The sequence below is a fragment of the Vulpes lagopus genome, chromosome 2 (genome assembly GCF_018345385.1).
Source record: "Vulpes lagopus strain Blue_001 chromosome 2, ASM1834538v1, whole genome shotgun sequence".
Taxonomy (NCBI): domain Eukaryota; kingdom Metazoa; phylum Chordata; class Mammalia; order Carnivora; family Canidae; genus Vulpes; species Vulpes lagopus.
In genome coordinates, this window is record NC_054825.1 from 171,424,322 (window position 1) to 171,451,221 (window position 26,900).

At 51.8% G+C, this 26,900-nt stretch overlaps 1 protein-coding gene across 3 annotated transcripts in view; it reads right to left on the reverse strand.

Moving 5' to 3' along the window:
- Nucleotides 1-26,900, reverse strand: part of SIPA1L3 (signal induced proliferation associated 1 like 3) — a 234,216-nt gene that overhangs the window by 78,379 nt on the left and 128,937 nt on the right. For all 3 annotated transcript variants that reach the window (XM_041742388.1, XM_041742406.1, XM_041742395.1), the window contains 5 exons: nt 17,991-19,808; nt 13,667-13,797; nt 5,183-5,371; nt 4,176-4,350; nt 821-924 (listed from right to left, as the gene is read on the reverse strand). In XM_041742388.1, coding sequence (XP_041598322.1) covers nt 821-924; nt 4,176-4,350; nt 5,183-5,371; nt 13,667-13,797; nt 17,991-19,500 — 2,109 coding nt within the window. In that variant the 5' untranslated portion in view covers nt 19,501-19,808. The remainder of the gene's footprint in view (nt 1-820; nt 925-4,175; nt 4,351-5,182; nt 5,372-13,666; nt 13,798-17,990; nt 19,809-26,900) is intronic.

A 26,900-nucleotide genomic window follows, 5' to 3' on the forward strand; every position in this document is an offset into this window, starting at 1 on the left:
GGCAGCCATGTCCATCCTCTTTGGGAAAGCACCTCCCTCATCCCTATTGATGTTTCAAGTTGAGCTGACCCCACTCACCCACCCTAGAGGTGGGCACTTGCTTCAGGCTTGGCCACTCAGCCCATTCCATCCCCTGCCCTGGGCCCAGGGACTTGCAAGTGAATGGTCCAACAAGATTTAGCCCCAAAATGTTTCTGGGATACTAGGGAGGCACAGCTCTCTCTCCCCTGGAGTGGCTCTGCTGCTGGGATGTGAGCAGAGGGCTGCTAGGGGGCATCTTTGCCACTACTTGGGAAGATCTGTGAATAAGGCCACTATGAAGAAAAAGCAGGGGTAAGAAATGAAAAGGGTTCCTAACATTGTTTGAGCCCCTGGATCCAGCCATACCTAAAGCCAACCCTGTCCTGGCATTTGAGAGTTACACAACCCAGTAAAAGTCAGTTTTTGCTTATGCCAGTTTGCTTTGTGTTTCTGTTACTTCTGATCGAAATAAGCTGATCATTCTTCTTTTTCATAGAATTCCTGATGACTCACGACACTGTTGAGTTGGGGTAGCTAGAGGCAAGTGGGATGGCCAAGGAACGGCTAGAAAAAAGAATTGGTATCAAACGACACTTGACCTAGCCTCCATCCCCCAGGTGACGTGACTGTGGTGCAGAGGGTCTCCAAGGCCACAGCACCCCAACCGTCATCATCTGCTGCACGGGACGGCAGCAGGAGAGCCAATGCCCTCTAGACAGCCAGCTAACAGCCAAAAGGAAGGGGAATTATTTGGGGTTCAGTTGTGCCTCAACTGGAAATCATGTGGGGCCCCACTCACCTGCTGCCTGTTGTTGGGGGTGTACGGGAGCAGGGTGGAGACATGGAACATGATCTCGTAGTCCTGGTATGTCGTGTAGAGGGAGTGGGTGCCCGTGGAGTCAGCTGCAACAGAAACACCAGTTAGCACCACGTTTCCCAAACCTCTGGGTTTGTGCCACATCCCACATGCCATCTGTGTTAAGTTTTTAGCTTGATGTTTGCACTTAACTTCACTCTTTAAAATTAAATAAATTTAGGTAAAAGGGAAACCTTATGTTATACACCCAACACACTGGTAAAAATTTAAAAGTTGACCGTACCGAGGGTTGGGAGGATGAAAACGGCTGAGTCCTTTTATGTGGCTGGTTAGGTGTGTAAATTGGTACAACAACTTTGGAAAACTTCTTAGTAATATCTGGTGAGCCTGAAGAGTGGCTTAACTAATGACCCAGCACTTTGGCTCACAGCATCACAACCTAGAGAAATCGCATACGTGTGCTCTGGGATATGGGTAACAAGTGCCTTCAAATGTCAGTCAAAAAGATGAATAAATAAGCTGGTATGCTCATACTGTGGAAAAGTACAAAACCACAAAATGAGCCGTAGTCAGCACGCGGGTGAATCCCACATATATAACGTTGAATGAAAGATGCCAGACACAAAAGGAGCACATACTGTACAATTCCATTCACAGTATGTTCAAAAACAAGCAAAAACAAACTCTATTTAGAGATGCATATGTAGGTAGCAAAACTATGAATGATAATCCCGAGAGTCAGGATCCTGGTTACCTCTACTGGGAGGGGGTTATGACCAGGGAGCCCATCTGATTATCAGCTCTGTGTTAACAAGACGGGAAACTGAGCAGGGAGGGAATGACTTACCCAAGGCCACAGTGGAGTCTGGACTGGGACTCAGGCTGTCTGACTCCACAGTGTTTTATTAACAGGACCCGGTGCTGCTCTTACAAGTTTCAGTCTTCTTAGGATACAGATCTAATCCCTAAACTTGAGCCTAAAAGGCCCTGCAGGGTGGGTCCTGCCTTCCTTCCTCACTTCATGCTCTACATTAATTCCCTGGATGACAGCCCTCAGACCTCAGGGCTTTTGCACATGCTGTTCCTTTCTCTCAGACCTCAGGGCTTTTGCACATGCTGTTCCTTTCTCCTAGAATGCTTTGCCTGTGCCCTTGTTGCCTTCTATTCCACCTCAGCCCTCTCAGGCCACATGCCACGTTCTCAAGAAGCCCTTCCATACTCAGACATAAGATCAGGTTCCCCAGTCATGCTCCTATCATTTTGGATTGCTCCTTCCTGCCCAGGGAGGAAGGCTGGGAGGTTTGTGTCAAGGCAGGAGTGAACCCATAAGCCATGCTGCAAGGAACTCTGGGACATCACATTCAGCCCAGGAAGCTCATTTGTTGGCCCTTTGGGGCATTCAGGTCCACCAAGCTTTATGCTGGGGAGACAGTGGAAGAACAGACTGAAGAGTCCCCATTCCTGTGGCCTCACATTGTGGGGAGAAGCTGTGACAGGTGAGAGCACTGAAGACACAGCTGGCTGGTGCCAGAGGCAGGCCTGGAGCCAGGGGACCTCCAGATGGCCTCGAGTCCGGGGCATCCCAGTCTGGTAGCTGGGGACACTGGCCAGGAGCACTATGCTCTCAGGGTTCTCTGAGGAAAATCCACTTGCCACAGAAGCCACGTGGCAGCAGCCGATGTTCCCTAGACTGCTAATTCTCTGTAGCGCTGTGCGGGCATCTGATCCTCACAGCAGCTCTGGAAGGGGACACAATTACAGCTGTCACTTTGTGCAGGATGCTGAGCCCTGAGGAGCCAGCCTCTGTCTGAGAAGGGGGATAGTTAGTCTCCTGTTCTTTTTCCTGTGTGTGCTGCTCCTTCAGCGGTGAAGGAATTAGCAACACAACCACAATACTAACGCTCACGCCTGCTGTGGGCTTCCCCCGAGCCAGATGTGGAGTGGGTGCGGGCAGCCCTAGGAGGCTGGAAAGGTCCACGTTCCAGCACAGAGCGAGCGCTCAGTACGTTGGGTTCAACACTGGGCTCCTGAAATAAGCCAACTATCAGCTTCACCTGACAGATGAGGAAGCTGAGGCAGAGGGAGGCAAGGCCAGTGGCCCAGGATCCCTACACCAGCAACGGCACAATGATTGTATTCATCCTATGGCCTCCCTCAACAGACGACAGCCACAGGCACCTGTGGACACTTCAGTCATCTCTCTAGACTTGTCTCTTAACCTGGGCTCCCTCTTCCAGATGAGGAAACTGAGGCTTAGCGAGGCCAGGGGAAGAGCCAGTGATCAGGCCAGGGCCCCACCACTGGGTGTTCCGACTCTGCTTGAACAACTAATCCAACAACGGTCCTCCTCCAGGGACAGTGGGCAGTCAGCCTTCTCCCCAGGGCGCTGTGATGGGAGTTCACAACATCGCTCTTCCATCTCCCCCAAACTGCCACGGAACACTTTAATCCACACACTACGTATATATGTGTGTGTGTATGTGGAAATGCTAGGACGATCACGTTGTACCTCGCATCTGTCTTAAGAAGCAGACCACCACCAATACTCCATGACGATGCATCGTTTTCCAGTTAGACCCAGCCTCTCCCCAGAGGCAACCTACCGGGGACGCCTGCTCTGTCACTGCCTTGCTTCCCTTTAGAGTTTTTTTTTTTTAAGATTTTATTTATTTATTCATCAGAGAGAGAGAGAGAGAGAGAGAGGAAGAGGGAGAGGGAGAGACACAGGGAGAGGGAGAAGGAGGCTCTACAGGGAGCCCAATGTGGGACTCGATCTCGGGTCTCCAAGATCAGGCCCTGGGCTGAAGGTGGCGCTAAACCGCTGAGCCACCTGGGCTGCCCCCCTTTAGAGTTTTACTGTGGGAGAGCAACACCCCCCCCCCCCCTCCACAACACACCAGTGAGTGTGCTTTAAAAATAACTGTTGTGTAAAAGGCATCATTCAACACCTGTTCTTGTGAGGCCCGCTCTCTACACTCAACATCAAGCATGTGGCCCTGGTCCAGGCTGATGCCTGTGGCTCCAGTTGTCATTGTCACTGCCACGCAGCACCCTGCTGCACAAAATACCATGACCCTGCCCACGCACGCGGGGCACCATGCAGGCACCAGTGGGTATGAGTATTCAGGACACCTCTTAGTGCACATGTGCATGAGCTCTCAGAGCACGTGTCTCAGAGTGTGACTGCTGACTCACACAGTAGGTGCACCTTCAGACTTTACTAGAATATGCCATAGCATCTTCCCGAGCGGTCGCACTATCGGCATCCCTGTCCTCGGCCTGCTACCACCAGGCCACCTAACCGGCATCCCGCGAGGAGGGCCCCGTGGCCACTTACTCTTGACATCCAGCTGGGCAGCGTACTTGGTGAAGCCCTTCAGGCAGACCTTCTCCCCAATCAGGGACAGGAACTCCTCAAAGGCGGGGCCAGCTTCCTCGTTGTTGTACATCTCCTCCTCCGAGCTCTGGCCGGCCTTGCAGTAGAGGATGCCCACTTTGTGCTTCCGGCATAGCTGCAGGGGCAAGAGGGTGCTGTGAGGCAAGCTGCAGGGGTGGCGGAGGGAGCGGGACAGAGGGGCTCTCAGGAGCAGCGCCTGGGAGCTGTCACTGGGGCCACACAGGATTGCAGCTCTGCAGCCAGGGAGGAAGGAAAGGGGTGCGGGGGTGCGGGGGGGAGCACAGCCCGGTTGTCCCCCTCCCTCCTTCCCGTTCCACAGAGGCGCAACGAGGGGTCCATGCAGCCGGCTCTGTGCTCTCCACAGAGGGCCGGGCCACTCTCGAGAATGAGACAATGAGGTCTTGGCAGGCTGCCCACAGTAGGTGGACCGGAACTGGCTAAGATTCTGCAAAAACAAATTCTCACGGGCTCGGGGCTCAGTACAGTTGGCACTGTTTTTAGGGGGTGGGCCCCCAATTCCCATGTTTGTTGCTCATTCTCCTGGTCACTGGTGACCGGACCCTAGACAGACACCTGACCCAAGTGTGGGCCTGAGAGTTAGCTAGCTGGGGTCTGCGCGGGGCTGTCGTTCTCACAGAAACTCTGGGAGCTGTGGGAGGACAGAGAAGCAGAGGGAACCAATGTGCAGAGAGGGAGAGGCAGGCAAAACCCAGTGGCTATCTCATCCCTAGACCATTTTTCTCCTGACCCAGTCATATTCCTGCTCTTGGCACCCTTGCAATTTGGTAATAGATCCCTCCTTTCACTTAAACCAGCTTAGGTGGGTTTCTACTCTGAAAAAGAAACAAAGACCAAGACAGAAGGAGGTAGCAGGATGGGGTTGCAGGCTAGCATCCCGGTGCCATCCCCCCCCCCCCCGCCCCGCCGGATGCTGGCCCCCTGCTCACCCCTTGCTCGTCGAGCTTCAGCAGCTGCTCGGTCACCTTGGGAGTGTTGAGAGCCAGCCGCAGGCAGTGGATGTTGAGCTCGGGGATGACGTACTCCAGGGCATCCTTCAGGGGCAGGCCCCGGCCTGTCCCGTGCTTCGTGGCAGTGGGTGTGGCGTCCTCCAGGATGGAGCCCCGCAGGGTGATGAGCTGTTGGAGGGAAAGAAGGGAAGGTGAAAAGGCTCTCAGGACCCAGGACGGGATCAGAGCCCATGACGGTGTCCAATGCTCCGAGCAACCTGTGAGATGGTCAGCAGCTCGGGCCCCAGGGCCAGCCCTGGGTTTGGACCAGGACTTGTACTTGCTGCCTCCCCCTTGTGTGATCTTGAGCAAGTGCCTCCAAACTTCTGGGCCTCAGTTTCTCTTTTGTGGAATGAATATAGTGATGGTATCACAGCCCGAAGGGTGCTGGAAGGACTAAGCTGATGAGATTTTGAGACAATGAAGCAGACCTTTGTCCATTCAACAACTACCAACTGAGTGCCCCTGAAGCACAGCGCTGTTCTAGGTGTGTGAACAGGACTTGCCCAGCTGGCATTTATGTGGGGAGACAGGTTTTGTCAGGTAGTAAGAAGAATAACAAATAAAACAGCTTCCAGAAGGTGAGCACTCAACGAACACTCTGCCTTCATTACCGTATGTATGAAAATATACTAGCACACACACACAAGCTTCTCAATGCCACTCAGGTGATTCTGATATGTAGCCAAGACTGAAAACCTTGAGTCAAACCAATTACGGCCATCTCATTCCTCTTTCCCAGATGGTGTTTTCCAAGTTTCTCCAATAGCTGGTCACGTGACTAGGTCCAGGTAATGAAATGTGAGGCCAATTCAGCTTGGGAAGGACCTCTGGGCACATCTGCCTCCCTTAGGTTAAAGGAAAGCCCCTTTCCACCTGCCCATTTCTTCTTGTTAAGGACACTGGTATGAGAATGAGGTGCTTGGAGCTGTGGCAGCCATCTTGTAATCATGAGGAAAGAGACAACAAGAAAACCACAGAGAAGTCAATTTCTGCAGTTGCCTACCTCCAGGCTTCTCGTTGGAGAATTAAAACCACCTTCTATTTGTTTTAGCTATGATTAGTCAGGTTTCCAGACAAAGCAGTTTCCAACTGACAGAACTTTATAACAAAGTCACATTTGTGAAGGTGCAGTTGACTATGCTATCTTCCAGGTACAAGAGTAATTACCTAGTTAAGTATATAGGTCTGTTCAGGGGAGGTTTTATCATCTCTATTTTACAGATAAGAAAACTGAAGTTCTGGGGTGCCTGGGTGGCTTAGTTGGTTGAGCATCCTTCTGATTCTTGATTTCAGCTCAGGTTAGAATCTCAGAGTCGTGGGATCGAGCCCCACGTTGGGCTCTACACTCAGTGGGAAGTCTGCTGGAGAGTCTCTCCCTCTGCCCCACCCACCCCCTGTGCTCGCTCACTCTCCCTCTCTCTCTGAAGAGATAAACACACAAAAGAAAAAAAAAAAAGGAAAGAAAACTGAAGCTCTGAGAAGTTAGGTGCCTTCTCCAAGGTCACCAGAGCTAAGTGACTGAACCAGGATTCTAATGCAGCCCTGACTTTTCCAAAACTCATGACCTTTTTCTTTGAAGGTTAAAAAAAATTTTTTTTTATTGTGAGGAATAATCTACATACAGAAAAGCACACAACATATGTAAGCATAGCTAAAGGAATTAACACAGAGTGAACACCTAGGTAATCGCCACTGAATCAAAAAATGAATATTTTCAGCCCCACCGAGCCCTTGCCCTCCTTCCCCAAGGCAACCCTATCCTGACTTCTAACTCCATAATTTATTTCTGCCTATTTTTGAGCTTCAATGCACTTTGTATTCTTTTATCTCTGGCTTATTTCTCTCAATGTTCTGGATATGGGACTCGACCACGCTGCTGGGAGAAGCTGACATTTTGCCACAACGGATTGAATCCGTTCTACCGCTCAGCACAGAAACTGCTTCCAGTGTTTGACAACTATGAACACGGCTGTTAGCAACACTCATCGAAGCACCTCTTAGTGCACACAAACACATTTTCTTTTGGGTTTGTACCTAGGAGAAGAACTGCTGAGTCACCCCGCATGTTCATCTTTAATTTTACCGAACTGCCAAAGTTTTCCAAGTGATGGTCCCAATTTACGCCCCGCTGGCCCTGGGAGCCCTGGTTGCTTCAGGTCCCCGTTGCACCAGCTCTGGCTTCTGTGCATAACGTGAGAGGGCCATCGGGTGATGCCTTGTGCAGAGCCAGGCCCTGGAGCTCCAGCCCCACTGAGCACAACTTGGTGGGGTGGGGGTGGGGGGCAGGTCTGCAGCAATACCAGGAAAAACATCCCTCCCTGAGAGGACTATTACCAGAGCCCAGAATACACTTGAGGCTATGGTTTTAAGACTATGGAGGATCAGTGTTAACTGGAAAAACATGCTTGCCCTAAGTCAACAGACACAGGAGGTGGCAAAAAACAATATGTCATGATATGGCCTCCAAGCATACAGCCCACCCCTGCCACACAGGACCTGGCAAGAAGCATGAATGGAAGGAATGGAATGATCTTGTGTTTGGGAGTTCCTAGTTCTGGCCCCAGGAATTTATTTTTTTATTTTTTTATTTTTTTGGCCCCAGGAATTAATAAACAAGTCTCTCTTATCGTAAGAACCAGAGTCTTGAAATAGATCATGAAAAGCAACGATGACGGATGCTTTGCCCTGGGATTGTGGGTTTCAGTTAATGCACCACCAGGATCAGTGTTTTTGCATCCTGCTGACACTGGCCCGCAGCGCCCTCTGCTGGGGTCAAGGGGAAGCATGGTCCTGCATCTCATTCTCTCACGCAAGAGACAGGTGGCCTTTGCTTACATCCTGGCTCAGAAGACTTGACCAAAAGCCACGACTTGAAAAGCTCCCAGCTTTTCCTTCTCTGCTGGGGATAATAAGTAGGGCACTGGCAGGGTGCCACGACTGGCCATCTCTAACCGCCACCTGGTCCTGTCCATTGTCATCACCTACCTGGCCTACGATGCTAGCCCTCCGCCTGGTCTCCCTGCTCCAGCCCCACCACCACCCCTGCCCGGTCCATTCTTCCCGCAGCAGCTGGAGCCAGACCATGCCTAGGCAGAAGGGCCTAGTGGCTTCCCAACTCTCTTCAAATAAAATCTGTACACCCTGCTCAGTCCCCAAGGTCTTGCATGGTCTTACCCTCGATGACACCTGTCATCTCACTGAGGGTAACTGGTCAAGTGAACTGTAAGAAGTCTCAAGGCCATGTATGCAGGGAGGTTTCGATTGACACAGGTTGTTCTATGTTGGCTCCTGACTCAGACACATCCCTTTCTCTACTGGGCAGTGGGTGCACCCTTTAGGAACGTTTCCTGGCAGGTCCTTGAGGAGTCTGCCTGGGTTCAAATCCTGACTCTACTCCTTCCCTGTGTGACCCTGGTAAGTTGCTTAATTTCTCTCTACCTGGATGCCTGGGTGGCTCAGCGTTTGAGCGTCTGCCTTTGGCTCAGGGTGATGCAGGGGGATTGAGTCCTGCATCGGGCTCCCCAAAGGGAGCCTGCTTCTCCCCTCTGCCTATGTCTCTGCCTCTCTCTCGAATAAATAAAATCTTTTTTTTCCTTTTTTTTAAAGATTTTATTTCTTCATGAGAGACAGAGAGAGAGAGAAAGAGAGAGGCAGAGAAAGAAGCAGGCCCATGCGGGGAGCCCGATGCCGGACTTGATCCTGAGTCTCCAGGATCATGCCCTGGGCCAAGGCAGGCGCTCAACCGCTGAGCCACCCGGGTGTCCCATGAGCCACCCGGGCGTCCCGAATAAACAAAATCTTAAAAAAAAAAATTTCTCTGTGCCTGTTTTCTCATGTATAGAATGGGGATAATGGCAACTACTTCAAAGAGTCGTAAAGATTCAGTAAGCTAATCCACGTGCAGTGCTCAGCATTGTATCTGGCACACAGTGAGCGCTCAGTATGTGGTAGCCATTATTATGTACACACACGTGTCAAATGTATTTGTACAAAGCCATATGCATAGTTAAGAATTTAAATTTAACCTTTAGTAAGAAGGTACAGTTGGCTTTTCTCCCCATTTAACAATATGCTTTGGAGGTTATTTCTATAAACACACACAATCAGGTACCTACTCAACACAAATGAGGCCCTAGTCAATACGCTGTTATTCTTTGCTTTTTTCACTTAATAGGAGAGACTCTCCCTTTTTCACTTTGCACACTTACGTACTTAAATTCTTCATGAGTGACTGTTACTTTTTAAGTAAAAAAAAAAAGACAAATCCAAACCTCTAACCCTAACAAAACCAAGGCCTGTCAAAAACTTGTGTTTGCTGGGCAAAGGGGAAGCTGCTGGGTCAGGAGGCTAGACCATCCCTGGCTGGCTGAGGTGCCCTGTGTCCCGGGAGAGGTAGAGAGGTCAGCAAGGGGCTCAGGACAGGGCAGCCCTGGCCCGGGGCTCGTCCTGTCCAGGCTGGGGGTGGTGTGGGGCTGACGTTCAGGAGTGTGATGCCAAAGCCTAGCTCCAAGCCTGTTCCTGCCCTGGCAGGAAGCTCAGTGCTGCCAATGCTCACATCCCATCTGCCGGGAGATGGGGGCCCACATGACTGTCTGCTTGGCGGCTGGGGGTGGCCATCTGGGGCAGGCCAGCCTGCTGGCTTGGAAAACAGCCTGAGCCCCTCACTCTGGACCCCACACCCTAGCTGACGGGAGCCTGATATATGTGCACGTGGACAGGACAGACTCTGCCCGTGAACTCACTGCTCTGTAGCCTCGGGCTACCTCACATGTGCAATCCAGGAGAACCTTCCTGCCGCTCTGGGAGACAGGGAGCAACCAGCACAAAGCCTATTTACAGATGAAGAAACTGAGGAGCCCAGAGATAAAGCCATCTGTCCAAAGTCACAGCCAGGGAGTGGCAGAGCTGGACCGAACCCAGGGCTGTCTGTTCCCAGAGCCAGAACCCAAACTGGACCCAAGAGGTAGGGTGTTGAGTAAAGAGCATGGGCTTGGGCTCCAGGCAGCTTGGGTCCATATCCTGGCTCTGCCACTGGGGACCCTGGCAAATGAGTATCTCCCAGGAAACCTCAACCTCCCACCCTCCTCTGCACAGTGGGAACAACGGGACCCACATCATGAGATATGGAGAGGATCTGAAGGCTCCAGGCATATAAAAACACTTAGGACAGTATCTGGCAAGAACACGTGCTGAGAGTGTTGGCGATTACTACTGCTACTGTTGTTACTACCGTGGGCCGCCTGACTGTCCACCCTGCCAGTGGGATAGGGAGGGCATGAGGAAGAGGCAAGGTCAATCTTGCTCACCACTGCCCTCCCTTCAAGGCCGAGTCTGCGTGTGGCCTGCATGCATGGGGGGGGTGGTGGCAGAAGGAGGCCCGGTTGTGCCTGTGAACCCCAAACAAGGGCGGGGGAGGGGCATATTCACAGGACCACCTAGAATGTGACAAAGGGACAGCAGACTGAGACCCCGTCAACTAACTTCACTGGGCTCTTCCCAAGTGCCAGGCCTCGCGTCATCTAGGTGTAGAACCTCAGAGGGCCCAGTCCTGTGAAACAGGGATTCCCAAGGGAGAAACTGAGTCTCTGAGAGGAGAAGCCTGGTGCCCACTTTCACAGCTAGTGAGTGGCCAAACTAGGAATTCATACCAGGTCTCCAATGTGCCAGATGTGGTCCTGCCTCAGGACCTTTGTACTGGCTGTTCCCTCTGCCTGGAATGCTCTCATCCAGGTGTCCACATGGCTCCTTCTTTCATCTCCTTCAGGTCATGACTCAAATGTTATCTTCCTGGTGATACCTCCCTGGATCATTCTGCCTAAAAACTGAACCATCACTCCTCATGCTTCTTAGCTCTTCCCTGGTTTACTTAATACCTCGTCAGGCTTACCACACTGTATGATTTACTGAAGTACATGTGTGTTGCCTGAGGCCTCCCCTACCAGAGTGCGGTCCCACATGCATCTCTGCTGCCTTATTCACTACGGTGCCTAAGGTGCCCGGCGCCAGGTGCAGACAGCGGTGCTGAGTGAATCTCTGGAGAGAGGCAGATGTGTGTCCCCAGACCTGTGTCCCTGAGCATCAGGAGCCTCCTGCCCATCCTGGGGAGGACTGGAGGCTGGTTTTGTGGGTGTGGGGTCTGGGAAGTGGATGGGAGCAGGCACAAGACAGGAGCAGCATTAAGCTTGTTTCACACTTATTGAATAGGAATCATGACAGAAATACTCCACCCGAAGCCAGCATCACTTCGCCTAAGCCTCAGGACTCCCAGTATGTGCAACGCAGGCTGGTATTTTAAAAATTCCTTCTACATAGTCTACTTTTATTAATGAAAAAACAACAACAGGGGCACCTGGGTGGCTCTGTGGTTGAGCATCTGCCTTCAGCTCAGGTCGTGATCCTGGAGTCCCGGAATCCAGTCCCCCATCGGGCTCCCTGCAGGGAGCCTGCTTCTCCCTCTGCCTGAGTCTCTGCCTCTCTGTGTCTCTCATGAATAAATAAAGTAAATCTTAAAAAAAGAAAAAAAAAAACAACAACACAAAAGCGCTGGCACTGAGGTGAGTCTGGGTCTGCGGTGCAGTCTGAGCCAAGTTAGTGGAATCCCAGGGGCCGTGGAGCAGGGGCTAGAGAACAGGCGGACTCTTGGCCCTGCAGCCTACTGGAGGGTGCTCTGGACACGTCCCTTAACCTCTCAGAGCCTGTTTCGTCATCTGGAAGTGAGGATAACAGTGTCTCCATCGTGTAACTGTCATGACATCTAAGTGCACGAATATACATAAGAGGGTGAAGCGAACATGTGACCTGGTGGTAAGGAGCTCTGCCACAGAAGAGCAATTATAACAAATATTATTTATTAGTGTTTGATTGTTGTCATTTCACCCAGCAGCTCCTCGGATGTCACGGCACAATCTGATGCACTGTGAGCTGTCCCCTCACATTCTGCCCTGGTGCTCATCTGCCCGTAAAGGTGAGGAGAGGGAGGAGGCGGCTGGAAGACAAGAGGGGCTAGTGACCACCTGTGGTCTGGGACACGGGGTTTTGGGGCTGTGTCTCCTCTGAGCTGCCACAAAGCCTCTCTGTCATCCCATTCCTCCTCAGTGACAGGGTCTTCATGAGGGGATGGGGCTGGAGCCCCTGGTACAGCATCTGCCAGTCTGGATGACATCCAGGCTCGGCTGGCCCCACACCCAAAGCCCCCGGTGGTGGCGGTGGTGGCAGCCTGCTGGGTTCCCATGTCTGGGCAAAGGCCAGGAACAAGGGGGATGGGGCAATGCAGAGCTGAGGGAGACCCACTGTGGGGGGCCTGCCCAGCTGACTACCACCCCTTTCCTGTAAAGGTCATTGTTACTTGGGTCTTTTGGAAATCTCTACTGTTTTTTTCTGGCTTTGCTCCCCTCTTTTTGCAGAACTCCCTGGCTGCCTCCTCCATGTGGCTTTGATGGAACTGTCAATCACAGTGTCCCGTCCTGCCCTTGGAGCCAGTGGAGCACATATCCAAGCAGAGCCAATCAGAGTCCTCCCCCACAGATTTGGCAGCAAGTGTCTCTTCCCTGTGGAGGAGAACGTCTAAAGATGTAGAAGAGCTGAACCGCCAGTTTCCAGTTTCCTATGACATGGAGACAGCTCGTTGTGGCAGAAGAGAAGAGAATGACATTCACAATGCAAAACAAGAAGCAGAGCTTAGAGGAGCAGAGCGGTCAGGGGGCAGAATTTTGTTGACATCATCTAGGTGCCTGGATCCAGCTATGCCTGAAGCTAGGCCTACCCTGGATTTGCAGTGATGTGAACCAATGAATTCTATTTCTGGCTTCAACCAGTTAGAACTAGTTTTCTGTCCATTACAATTCAGAGTCCTAATTGAGCAGGGTGCCCCCAGCAGGTCTTGTTCCCTAACCATAGCTGATATTTAATCTACGCAAAGACCTATGACCAAACCAGGACAACGGGTTTCTCTACTCAGACTTGAAAGCACTGGGAGTGTTTTGAGCTGAACAGCATTGACAGAGGCACCCTCTGTGGCTGAGATTCCTCAATTCCGCCCTGCTGGAGGCTTGCTGCCTTAACTCTTTCCATTCTGCAGGACATCTCATGATCCTGAAAGAATCCCTTATAGGTCTCCCTTTTATTTCTTATGCTAACCAGAGTGACTCTCCTGCACATGTAAGAATCTTGGGCTCTCCAAGATTCCAATCCTGGCCTGGCCCCTTATTCACTGACCCCAATTAAGTCATTTAATTTCTCTGAGACTTAGTTTTCTCTTCTGTAAAATGGAGGGACTGCCAAGACTGCCCTCAGGAGGTTATTGGGAGGATTACGAGACATGTAGCTGGGGAAGCACTTGCCCACAGAACATGGCACAGACTAAGAGCCCACAGAGGTGAGCAGCTGTAATTGATGTAAATTAACAACAGTGACAAGACCTACCTCACGGGTCCGGAAGATGATCCTGTACTGGTACTGAGGCCCATGATCCTTGTGGTCCTCCAACTTCTCCCGTTTGATGCTCACAGCCACTGGTCCCAGCTTCTCGTCCACACCGAAGTAATTGGCATGTTCTGAGAGAGAAGAGCAGATTGAGTTCCGAGTAAGCTCTTTGGGAAGGGGGGGTGATGTGCCACACCCGGGGCAGGTTCCTGTGTGACCCATGGGATCCTGCTCACACAAACCTCCTGCCTGGTCATGGCCACGCTTGAAAGAAAGACGGATCCCAACACCTGACCTGTGCCACCCCTGCCAAGTCCCAGAACTTTTCTGAGCCTCCGTTCCCTCATCTGAGAAGTGGGGGGCCCTGACGCTACCCGTAATTCACTGACTTGATGGGAGGGTGAAATGCAGCTACAAAATATTAAACGCTTAGCACAGTGTCTGGCATGTAAAACACCCCGTCTCACTATGATTATCCCAGATTTGCAAATGTTCACCATTAGCTTAGCTGCCGATTAGCCCTAAGAAGTGGCTAAGATTCTATTCTAGAGAGTCACTTTCAGGGCTGCACCGCTAGGTTAGATGGACGGTTCAGGCCAAGGTGCTCCACAGCACTCTCATCAGTAAAACGGGATCAGTAAGGACAGACCCACCTTCCGGCACGGTTGTGAGGATTAAATAGGTCAGTAAGCGTGAAGCACTTAGGGCAGAGCCCAGTACACAGTAAGCACAAAAGACATGTTATTATCATCCCAGGGCATGATGTTTGTCAGGGAAAAGGGCCCATGATTCAAGCCTCTGAGTATCACCTTTATCTAGCCACGTTTCTATACACCTCGGACACTTAAACTACTCTATCCTTATGGGGCGGGGGGGATAGAACCTTTGAATCACAGAGCAAGCCTCCTGTTCTCTTCTCTAAATAACAGCTGTCTCCCCCTCTGCTCTAAACATGCTGCTGTTTGCTAATCCTCCCAGCCAAACAGTTTTCCCTGATGTATAACCCAAATACTTCCTGCTTGTGGTGGATACCCAACAGCAGTGTGTCTTTACCCAAGTCCACGAGGTCAACATCTAACCATGGCCGGGAATTCCTTCCCGTCCCAGTGCTCTGAATATTTAACTGATGGTTCCTGTTCTCCTGTGCTCAGTGAGTCAAAGACTTATCTAAGGGCCAATCAGGCATGTTCATGAACAGCACCAGTCAGACCAGCACCTGCACTGGGTTAAACGATCTCCCCAGCAGTTGGTCAGAGAACAGAAGGATGATCTGCTCTTCAGCTATTAGTGCATTTCTGAAACAGCTGTAGGGGTTGTCTTGCTTTGCACCGATGCAGACCCAGCACCTTGCAGCCCTGCCAACACCACAGGTACTCAATAAACAATGACCAATGAGTAATTTATTTATAAGCTTCCATGGCTCCAAAGAAATCCACTTTTGAAAGAAAATGGCTTTTTTAAAGCTCCATGATGAGTACTTACTACCTTCCTGATGAAGAACTAGGTGTTTTAATGTACAGTCTTAGATGATCCTCACCACAGTCTTTTTTTTTTTCCCTTCCCCTCACCACAGTCTTTCATGGTGGTGTTTCCATGTGTGAGTCAAAAAGATGTGTTTGTTCTCTATTGGGTTAGGTACAAATTTTATAAAAAACAAAGCAAAACAAAACGCAGAACCAAGTTTGATTGGGTTGTTCAAATCCTCAACAGCCTTATTTTTTGACTACTAGGTCTGTCAATTTCAGAGCCTCTGTCAGTGTCTCCTGCTGCCTGTGGATTTGTTCACTCTTCTAACTGTTGCCTTGTCAGTTTTTAATTTATATACCTGAACCCAGGGTGCCAGGTGCTCAAAGGCTCACGACTATTCGAGTTTCTTTTCTCCGGGTTAACAACTGTCTGGAATTTTTCCCCTCATTCTTTTATTTTCAATTTCTGTGTCTTTCTGTTTTGGGGGTATGTGATGCTGCCACAATCATCCCCATTCCTCACATGAAGATACAGAATCCAACAACTGAAACGTGTCACGTAGCTAGTAAGATATAAAACAGATGGCCCCAAAACCCGGGCTGTCTGACTTGCAAGGCTGGAGCTCCAGAGACTGCATTCGCTCCGAGCCCCATGGAATGACTTGGGTGACATTTTGTTAGGTTTGACTAAGACACTGGTTTAAAAAAGTTTTTTTAACTAGTTGCTGTGGAGTACTAGCTGCCTACCCATTATATTTTTCCCTTCCTCCTTTTCAAGAAAAACACTCTACTTTTAGGGGAGGAAAAGAGAGGCGATTTGTCTAGCTAAAAACCTTTAGTTCCCAGCCTGCCTTGTAGATAGGGGTGGTCAGTAAGCAGCTGTGGTTGGATGGGGCTTATGAGAAGCTCTTTAAAGGGGACTGACTTTACAGGAGATGTACGTTTTTGCTCTTACCTTGTCCTCTTTTTCTTTGCCTGGAATCATGGATGCGACAGCAGGAGCTGCAGCAGCTATCTTGGACCAGGAGATTACTCTGGTGGGGGGGCGCTGGAGGCCGTGCACTAAGGCTGGCATTCCACTGATGCTGAGGAATAACTATACCAGCCCGGGGCTGTTGATCTCCAGACTTTTTTTTATCAGAGAAATAAACTTCTGTGTCCTTAAAGCCTGTCACTGGCAGTTATAAGCATTTCTAAATCAATACAGCTGCCAGAATTAAATATTAGGATAAATCACATTTTTAAAAAAAATTAAAAAAACAAAAACAAAAAACATAAAACAAAAAATAAGGATCCTTGGCTGGCTGAGCGGTTAAGCAGCTGCTTCTGGCTCGGCATGATCCTGGAGTACCAGGACTGAGTCCTGCATCGGGCTCCCTGCATGGAGCTTACTTCTCCCTCTGCCGTTGTCTCTGCCTCTCTTTCTCTCTCTCTCTGTGTGTGTCTCCCATGAATAAATAAAATCTTTTTAAAAATTAAAAAAAAAACTCACAAAACTTAATTTCAGGAAAATCTTTTTTTTTTTTTTTTTTTAAAGATTTTACTTATTCATAGAGACACAGAGAGAGAGAGAGACAGAGGCAGAGACACAGGCAGAGGGAGAAGCAGGCTCCATGCAGGGAGCCCGATGTGGGACTCGATCCTGGGTCCCCAGGATCATGTCCCGGACTGCAGGCAGCACTAAACCGCTGTGCCACTGGGGCTGCCCTTCAGGAGAATCTTGGGAAACAAACAAACAAAACAAAACAAAACAAAAAACAGAAAGGCTGGCAACACTGCATAGCCTGCATTTTCTGCCTGATGACAGTGAGGTGGAGCTGAGCAGGAACTGCCCTTTGCTCAGTCCCTGCCTGTCCTTGTGGGGTCTGCACTATGCTATATGGCCTCCTGTGATTGCCCCATGGACACCAACGAACCTAGTGACGTAGGAAGCCATATTGGCCTGCTATTAACACCTTCTCAACATCACCAGCTCTATCTCCAAAGGGGATCCGGAGCCTGCCTGCTTCTTCCTTCTTCCCTGATGCATGGATTCCCAACCTAGCCTTGTCCATCATCTCCTGCCTGGACCAGTGCCGCACCCTCCTCCTTGGTTTCCCCACTTTCCAGATCCCCCATGTCTGTGCCCCAGAGGGAGGTATGAACATCTAAGTCAGAAGAGGGCCCTCGACTGCTCAGAGTTCTCTTGTGGCTCCATTTCACTTGGGGTACAGGTGAGAGTCCTCACCGTGGCCCACGAAGTCCCAATCTGCCCCTGTCACCTCTCTGCCTTGGCTCTGTCCAAATCCCCTCAGTCACTCCGTTCCAGCAACAGTGGCCTCCTTACTCCTCCTTTAGTGTTTTGGAACTACTGCACTTGCTCTTCCCTGCACCAAAAACACTGTGCCCGGTCTCCACACAGCTCCCTCCAGCCCAGTAATGAGATGGCATCTACCCAGGAGGCCCTCCCAGTGCTTTCCCTACCGCACATGCAGCCTCCGACCGGACACTATTTCCCTCTCCTCTGTTCTACTTTTCTCCATAGCCCTTGCCACCCCATGACACCTTGTATAATTTACACCTTAATCTAGTTTTGTCTTACACCCGCGCCCCCCTTTAAGTGCTAGGAAGACAAGATCTTAGTTTTGCGCTGGTCTGTGTCCCCAGGTTCTACGAAGTGCCTGGCACACGGCTGAACGCAGCACACAGTCCTAACTAAATACGCTCTATGGCCTCCTTGCGGCTCCAGGCCTTGGCGAGCTCAGTCCTGCGTCAGGCACCGAGCTGGCCCCCGCCCGGACGCGGCTGCGCTCGCTGCACCCGCACCGCCCTGCCCTCCCTGTGCCCGGGGCCACGCTGCGGCCGGCGCGCCAGGTCACCTCTGCCCACGAAGTGGTCCTGGTAGTAGCGGGCGCCCAGGTCCACGTGCTCGATGCTGTACTGCCGCGGGCGGCTCTGCGTCCTCTGCTGCTCCTTGGGCACCTCCAGCACCGAGATGCTGGCGTTGGTGCGGTGCGCGCTGAGCGCGGGCTCGGACGGGCGGCCCTGGCCCTGGCCCTGGCCCTGGCCCTGGCCCTCGCCGCCGCCGCCGCCCGCGGAGCCCACGGCCGCCCGCGAGAAGCTCACGTTGCGCTCGCACTCGCCGCCGATCTCGTTGCGGAAGTGCGGGCAGCTGAGCAGCAGCTCGTTGCTGTTGTCGTCGCCCAGGTCCTGCTCCAGGTTCTCCTTGCAGTTCAGGTCCTCCGTGCTGGGGAAGGCGGCGTCCAGGCCGCCCAGGCCGTGGGCCCGCGCCGCCGACAGCGCCGCCGTGGCGGAGGCGGCCGAGGCGCCCGTGGTGGTGTTGCGCCGCTGCGCCGTGGCCCCCCTGTTGGCCGCCGCCTCGTTGAGGTCGAACAGCATGCTCTGCACGTCGAAGTGCGCGAAGCTCTTCTGGCAGACCCACGGGCGGCCGGCCTCGGGCGCGCCGCGGCCCTCCTCCGCCTCCCCCGGCGCGCGGCCCGCCTCGCCGTCCGCCTTGGCGCTGCGCAGCTTCCGGAAGATGGAGGAGTCCGCGGCGTCCGCGCCCGGGCCGCGCGCCGCCTTCTTCCGGGCCTTCTCCTTCTCCCTGGCCGGCTGCCCGTTGCGCGGGTCCCCCTTGGCCCCGCCGCTGCCCCCCGGCGCGTGGGGCCCGGGCCCGGCCTGCAGCAGCTCGCGGAGGCTCTGCGGGCCCGCGGCCTCGGGCTGCTCGCCGCGGAACTCGCTGAGGATGTCAAAGAAGCTCTGCTCCGGCACGGCCTGCACGTCGATGGAGGACGTGCTCCCGTACTCGCGGAAGAGGGGCAGCGCCCCCGGGTGCCGCGGCCCGCGAGGCTCCCCCGCGTCCTCCGCGTCACACTCGCTCAGCGTGATCTCGCTGCTGCTGCGGTGCCGCAGGGGCAGGAAGGCCCTGCCGGGGGACCGGGGCCAGCCGTCCTGGAATTCCACGTCCTTGGACCTCCTCCTGGAGGGTCGGTGGAAGGCTTTGGGCCCCGAGGAAGCGGGGGCGCTGGCCGGGGGCTGTCCGTTCTGTACGCTCCTCACGGGATGGGCCACCTTTGTGGCCTTGGGGCCGTCGGCGTCCTGCGAGGGGCTCGGGTTGCTCTGCTCCCGCAGGGCCTCCCGCTTGGGCGGCCAGTCGGCCACCCTTGCGCGCACACCCATCTTGGGCACTGCGGGGGTGGTGGGGCTGGGGCGGGTGGTGGCGCTGGCGGGGCCCTCCCCCATGGGCTGGGGCACCCCGCCGTTCGGAACCCAGAATCCCATGGGAGCATAGTCCCCTGCGTGGGGCCCGGGGAGGACGTCGGCCCCCCTGGCCCCACAACCGGCTGCCAGGTCCACACCATCATTGGGAATGGGCCGATAGGTGGTCATAGTCCACGGGCGCTGGAATGCTACTGGCCCCCGTGAGCTGTGGAGTGATTTTATGGGGTCCCGTGGCCCTCAGCCATTGTTCAGGGCCGCCAGTCCCAGGATGAAGGATGCTGGCCCCTGAAGCCTGACGGGAAGGTTGTGAGTCTGTGGAGTCCAGTTCTCCACCATCGCTCTGGACGACTGTGCCAGGACAACCTCAGGAGGCAGGTGCTGTCCTGGGGTCTCCAGACGGAGTGGCTCAACAGGACAGAGCTAGCAGCCGATGTGGGTGAGGGCCGGCAGGCTGCAGGGCTGTCCTCCCTGCCATGCTGAAAAACGAGAGAAGGCAAAGGTGAGATGTGATGTTACTGTTCCCAGAGAAAGACTTTTGTGTGACAGCTTTATACTCATTTAAGAAAAAACAAACTTGTTGATTATGGAAAATTTCAAACATACTCAAAGCAGAGAAGAGGACCATGAGTACCCAACCAGCTTCAACAGTTAACCATTCCCCATTCCTGTTTCATCTATCCACTCAGAGCCTACCTTTTTTTTTTAATTTGACAGAATATTTTAGAGTATATCCCAAGTATCAGCTCATTTCACTTGTAAAAACTTAAGCTTGTATATCTAGTAGTTAAGGCCTTTAAAAAATTAACCTCACTACCTTTATCACACCCATCTAGATTAACAAGAATTCTTTAATATCATGTAATACCTCCATATATCTGCATTACATTTCCCCCCTTGTCTCAAAGGTGTATTTTAGGGTTGGTTTATTCAAATCAGGATCCAAACAAGATCCCTACTCTATTCTGGCAGATATATTTCTTAAGTCTCTTCTATTCCATGACGTCTCCCCTTTATTTTGACACTATTCATCTGCAGAAGGAATGAGGTCACTGTCCCATGGAGTTTCCCACTTTCAGAATCTGGCTGACTTTTCCCTTGTGGTGTTATGAAACACGTTCCTCCGCCCTCCATGGGTTCTGCAGGTAGAAGCTGGCCTGTTGTCTATCTGTCCTGCAGTCTTCCTGACCAGCCACCCCACCAGAAAGGAAGTAAAAATTATAGATAAGTCACCATGAACACTGGAAGATTTGGGGGAGGGGAGGTCTCTGGAACCCTACATGATTAATAGATACCATGAGCCAGAAAATCAGCTCCCGCACTTCTTTGCTGAGATCTCCCCAGTGGCTCCTTACTGCATTAGAATCCAGTCCAAATCCTCTGCTGGCCCACAAGCCCCACGGCCTCTGACCCTTGCCAGTCTTCCTGATGCCTCTCCCCATCCCTAAGATCCCATTGCACTGGCCCTCTTTTCTGTTCTGCTGATAGACCAAACCCCACCCAGGAGATCTGCATAGCCTTCCTTGGTTCTTCACCAGGCTGGCTCCCTTGCATGAGGTCAACTCTTCAATGAAGCCTTCCCTACAAAGAGAAGCCCACCAGTGACTAATGGTGTTTTCTGAGGAAAGGGAATGCCATGTGTGTTGTGTGTAGGGGATATTTCCTAACTTGTGCCCGTAAGTATGGAGCAAGCTAGCAGAGAAAGAACCAGGGGGCAGCATGAAGCAGATTCATGGAGCAAAACAGTGAGGCAAGCTTGTAACATCTGAGAAAGTGAGAATCAGAAGGGGGCGGGGAGGGGGGAGTGTGGAGCAGGAGTATACTCCTCCTCCTACTCCCAAGGGAACATTCCTGAAGTTGTTGCAGGGAGGCACGCAGGGAAGGGAAGTGGAAAGTCCCCAGGGTCAGGTTGGTTAAGGGAGACAGGAGCAAAGCCAGGTGAGGCTGGGTGAGCAGCACAGCAGAGACATTTCTACAGAGGCAGGTGGGCCTCTGCTCCAGTGACCCAGGTTTTCAGGAATGTGGATGCCGCATCATTGGATTTGTGAACTGAAACCAGGAATCTTGAATTGGATGCAATTTCTTCCAGTTTGAAAAACAAAAATAACAGCAGCAACAACAACCAACTACCAAGCAGAGAAGATCTCTACAAGGATTTTCAAGAAACTGCTAATGGTGGTTGCCTCTGAAGGGGAACTAGGTCTCTTTACCCCCATTCCCAGCCCCTTCTCCTGCTTCACTTTGCTCTTTAGTACTTAAGAATAGACTCACTTATTTCTCTTATTTATTCCTGATCTCCACCCCATAAGAATGTGAGATACTAGGATCTAACTGTTGTCTTGAAAGTAGGGGATGGAGGGAACCTTAGTTTTCATTGTACACCACTGGCTATACCTTTGCAATTACTTGTATGTACTGCTAGTCAATAAATACATACTTAAGACCATTACCGACAAAAACCAAAGAAGGGTGAACGAAATAAGTATTCGGGCCAAATCTGGGCAGGGGATGCTGGGTTGTGACCTCTGGTGATCGGTCAGTGCAGCAGCTTTGCCCGAGACGAGTGCCTGAGGCTTGCCCTATAGGTTACTGGGCCCTGGATCCCAGGCCAAACTGGGGTGTCCGGATTGGCCAGGGGCACTTCTTGTGCTTGGCAGCCCACTCTCACCTTTGGGTCAGCTTGACAGAGCACAGAGGATTAGCCCTTTGAGGCCACGTTTGGGCTGGCTGGGAAAACCAGTGGCCCAGATGCGACCCTGACTTGCTTATGCAAGTACCTCCTGACAGATGGGCTCTGCTGACGGCATTTTGTTTCCAGCTCAGTCAGAAACCCCCAATCTGTTTTGTTCCCTTCTGTGAAAACACACAGATGTTTCTGAGGTCCTGGGGTCTTTCCATAGATCCCTTCCTGGAGCAGGTGTAGCCAAGTCTCCCTGTGATGCTCAGAGGCTGACTGATACTCAGTCTCTGTGGGGTTCAGGGACTGGCGCACACTGGTCCCTTTCCAGCTGCCTGCTGTGGAGCTCCCCCCACCGAAGAGCTCTCCCATCTTCCTAATGGGAAACTGCCCACTATGAGGGCCAGAATGCCTGGGTTCTGATCCTGGTATGCCATGGACTGGTTACTAAAACTGTGACTCAGTTTCAATCTGTAAAATGGGGACAGTACCACCTATCTAATGGCCACTACTTTTTTTTTTTTTAAGATTTTATTTATTTATTCATGACAGAGAGGCAGAGACACAGGGAGAGGGAGAAGCAGACTCCCTGAGGGGAGCCCGATGCAGGACTGGATCCCAGGACCCCAGGATCACGGGATCACCCCCTGACCTGAAGGCAGATGCTCAACCACTGAGCCACCCAGGCGCCCCCTCATGGCCACTACTATTAGCAGGGTTCCTTCCTTCATGAATCTTCTCCTTCCCCCAATTACAGAAACACAGCTAGGGGTGGACTCTGCGGCTGAGTGTTCCTCGCTGGATCTCTCTGCACAAGTTCTGTCTCCAGTATTCCTTGGCTCCTGCCTCTTCTCTAGACTGCTCCTCTGGCCTCCTGGTGATCTGTAAGCCCCTGATAAATGGGGCTTCTGCCCAAGACTGTCCAGCGTGGCTTCTGCCACTGGCCCTGGAGGACCCCAACTAATACATAGTGCCGTGTGTAAGGAAGGCAGCGGGGATGGTGAATGGGAAAAACTGGGGGACGGCAGCAAAACGGGCAAGTGGCAGTGGGAGAGTCAAGTGGGATGCATGTGGCTGCAAGTAATTTGACAAAATCCTGTCCACTGGTGGCTCGGGCAATGACAACATTTCATTATCCTATGTAACAAGGAGGCCAGACATGGTGACTCCACTCTGGAATGACGTCAGGGACTGTCTCTCCTCCCACCCCATCATCCTCTGCTTCCCTGAGTGAGCTGCTGGCTTACATCTTTGGCTTTTGGCCTCAGAATAGCAAGCTGGCAGCCACAGCCATGCTTCTCACTGAACCATGGGCAGCGGGAAAGAAAGGGATGACATAAGACTATTCTTACTTCTTACCCATCTGACCCTAATCAGGAAGGACAGTGTTTGCCAGAACATTCCCTCTACCTCACCAGACTTTCTTTTATGCCTAATTGGCCAGAATGTGGTCACATATGGCCGTTCCAGGTGCAAGGAAAGCTGGGAAAGCCAAGAATCTGGGATTATCCGGGTTGCCCTTGGGCCAGTGAGGACTTACCTCTGGGGCTGGCCACACTGGCTCCCTAAAAAAATTGTCAGTCTGTTAGAGGACCAGGCACCCAATAGTGTATCTGTATAAATGCTCCCAGACTGTCACTTGTCAAGAAGATGAGGAAGTCTGAGCTGAGGGGTGCTCCCTTTTGAGGACCCCCAGGCCTGGGAGGCTGGAACAGCAAACATGTAGGTGAGCACCACAGCTGCAATGTTCTGGCTCTGAAGGGCCTTGTTCTTCCGTGAAGAAGCCACGATGTCTCCCAGAACCTCCCAGGGCAGAGGGAAAAACACGAGCCTTCAGGTGGTAGACACTCGGGGTTTGCTTCCTGGCCTCTATGACTCCTTTTTCCAGAAACAGCCTAGGTTTCCCTTTGGGAATCTGTCTTCTCTGACTCCCACCCAGTGGGCTAGAGGAGGAGCTCCTTCCTGAGCTCAGAAACAAACTAAGTAACCTGATTAGGACCAGTGACACCCAGTGACATTGTTGCCAAGAGTCCTGGGGCTGAAGGCTGTGCTTTTTCTTCTTACCTGGAGTCTGGGAGGATATGAGGGATGGAATCACTGCAGCCATCTTGAGACCATGAGGGAAGAGCCATTTGTGAGGGGGGCTGAAATGGGGGGCATTTGGGGGCTGTTGTCATCACTTTAGTCTGAGTCATCGTGGACCCGAAGCCACCACTATTCTTCCCACCATTAGATGTTTTAGTTACAAAACAAAACGACATTTATAGCAGCAGCTCCCATGAATGTGATCCTTCTATAGTCCTGGTCCTTCTCTAAGTGCTTTACATTTGTTATCTCTCTTAACTCCACAACAACTCTGTGAGGGAGGTATCTCCATTTTAACATAAGGAAACCAACAGATGAAGTACTGTGCCCAAGGCCAGACGGCCACAAGGTGGCAGAGTTGGGAATGATCCAGAAGCTTCATGCCTGAAGTCAGGCAGTCCTTAGTTCAAGCACCAGCCCTCTGTTGTCCAGTGGGCAAAGTCCTGGACCTCCGATTCTCCTTTTCCTCACTGGTGACACACCATAAAGTATCTCCAGATCCAACTGCTTCTCTGAGCTCCAGACTCCGGTAGCCACCAGCTTGCTCGACATCACCACGTATGTTAGGTCAAGATGCACTGCAAACTAACCATTCCCAACCGGAACCTCCGATCTGTCCCCATCCACAAAACTTCTTCCTTCTCAGAAGCAGGTGGGCTAAGTTATGCCACAGTAACAGAGGACCCCGAGTACTAAGGGCTTACACAACAAAGGTCTGTGTTTTTTCTTTTAAGATTTAATTTGTGAGAGAGAAAGAGGAGAGAGAGAGAGGACAAGGTGGTGGTGGGGTCAGAGGGAGAAGCAGACTCCCCGCTGAGCAGGGAGCCGGACTCGGAGCTCGATCCCAGGACCACAGGCTCATGAGCTGAGCTGAAGGCACACACTTAACCAACTGAGCCACCCAGGCACCTCAAGATTAGTTTCTTGTTCATACTGTATATCCAGCACGGGTGGGCCAAGGGCCTTCTCATGCCAGCTTTACTCCCAGCTGACAGACCAGTCCTTCCATGAGACCCAGCCAACTTCACAGGTAAGGGACATGCCTAAACCACAGGACAGCCCTCAAAGTTCCTGCTCAGTAAAGACACATACCACTTCTCTTGCATCTCATTGGCTAAATCCAGTCATCCATCTGAGACTGGTGCCGACAGAGTGGTACACCAGAATATCTGTCAGAAAGGAATGCCACCTTCTTCTTCCCCATCTCAGTGAAAAGCACTTTCTTGCATCCAAGGGCCCCACTGGAAACTCACCTCACGTGTCCAATCCACTAAACCACGTCCTGCTGACTCTCCCACAGCAGCTCCGACTCCATCCTTCCCTCCCATCACTTCCCCTGGTCTGAGCAGGGTGACTATACACCACACTCTGTTACCTCTGCTTCTGCTCCCATACCTAAGTGCCTTTTTCCATGCAGTAGGATTCATATTCACATTTGAATCTTAGTATAAATTCAAATCTTAGGATAAAGTTCAAAATCCTTACCTCGGCCCTCAAGGCTACCTTCCTCTTCTCCTTGCTGTGGGAACCCAGGCCACAATATCCTTCTTTCAGTTCCACTTACTGCTTCTCCTGCTTGTTGCCTCAGGGCCTTTGCACAGGCCATTCTGTTTGCCCTTGCCTAGATTGTTCTTTCTTAGGACTCAGGACAAACATCACTTTCTCCACACGACTTTCCCTTCTCACGAACCTTGTTTAATCCCCAACCTGAGCTCTCAGAGCATTTCTCTTTGGGATTGCCTGCATCAATGTATGTCTGTAATTTACCATGTAATGAACTGTTTGCCACATGTAAGGTTTGTGAGGCACTGAAATGTCTTTATTACTGCCTGCATCTCTGGCACAGGCCTGACACACAAGAGGCCATCAGTAAATATCTGCTAAATACATGCGAGGATGGATCACAACCTCACTCAGTCCAGGAAGAACACTGGCTCAGGCAGGATCTGTGACCTGAGCGGGGGTGGCACTTGCCTGGTGACCCACTGTGTCTGCCCCTGGGAAGAAGCAGGTTCAGAAAGCTGGAGTGTGTGTGTGTGTTGTGTGTGTACACTGCCCCTTCATAGGTTTCTAGATGGGGGGGGGGGTAGGTATCCAAAGCTTCCTTCCTAGACAGCCTTCCGTGTCCAAGGGTGTCCCCACCTGCTCCAAGTGCTACCCTTCATGGAAGTGTGATCCAGTCACTGCAATGAGGACCCGGGAGGACCTAAGAACTGGTCAGTTTAGGGTTGTGGCACCAAGCCTGAGGGCTGCTCTCAGGCCCGGGGGGAAATGGTGACCCGACTGCATGCACCTGGCAATTCAGTAGTTTCTGGGCACGTACAAGTTATTCATTTGTCCAGTAAGAACTAGTCCTTCCAGCTTATTCATTCATAAACAAACACCTATCACATTCTTACAAATCATTAGTCCAGAAAATTCATTCAATCAAAAGAGTGCAAAAAAAAAAAAAAATCAAAAGAGTGCTAATACCTTCTTCTTTTATTGAACATTGACCAGGCATGTATAATCCATTCATTTCACAAACACCAAGCACTTAAAATCAGATCATTTTTTCAACAGATTTCTCAGGCACCTACTATGTGCTACTGCAGGTGCTGAAGATATAGGCCTGAGCAGGACAGTCCACACACCCCCTCTCCTGAACTTCCAGGAGAGGGACGCCACTGAAATCAGTCAACAGAGACAGAAAACAAGGTGACTTTAAAGGGTGGTCAGCAGTTTAAAGGAATAAAACGTTGACACAGGTGGCGCTGAGCACTACTCTCAACGGGGGGGAGGGCAGTCGGGAGGGCTCGTTGTGGGGTGC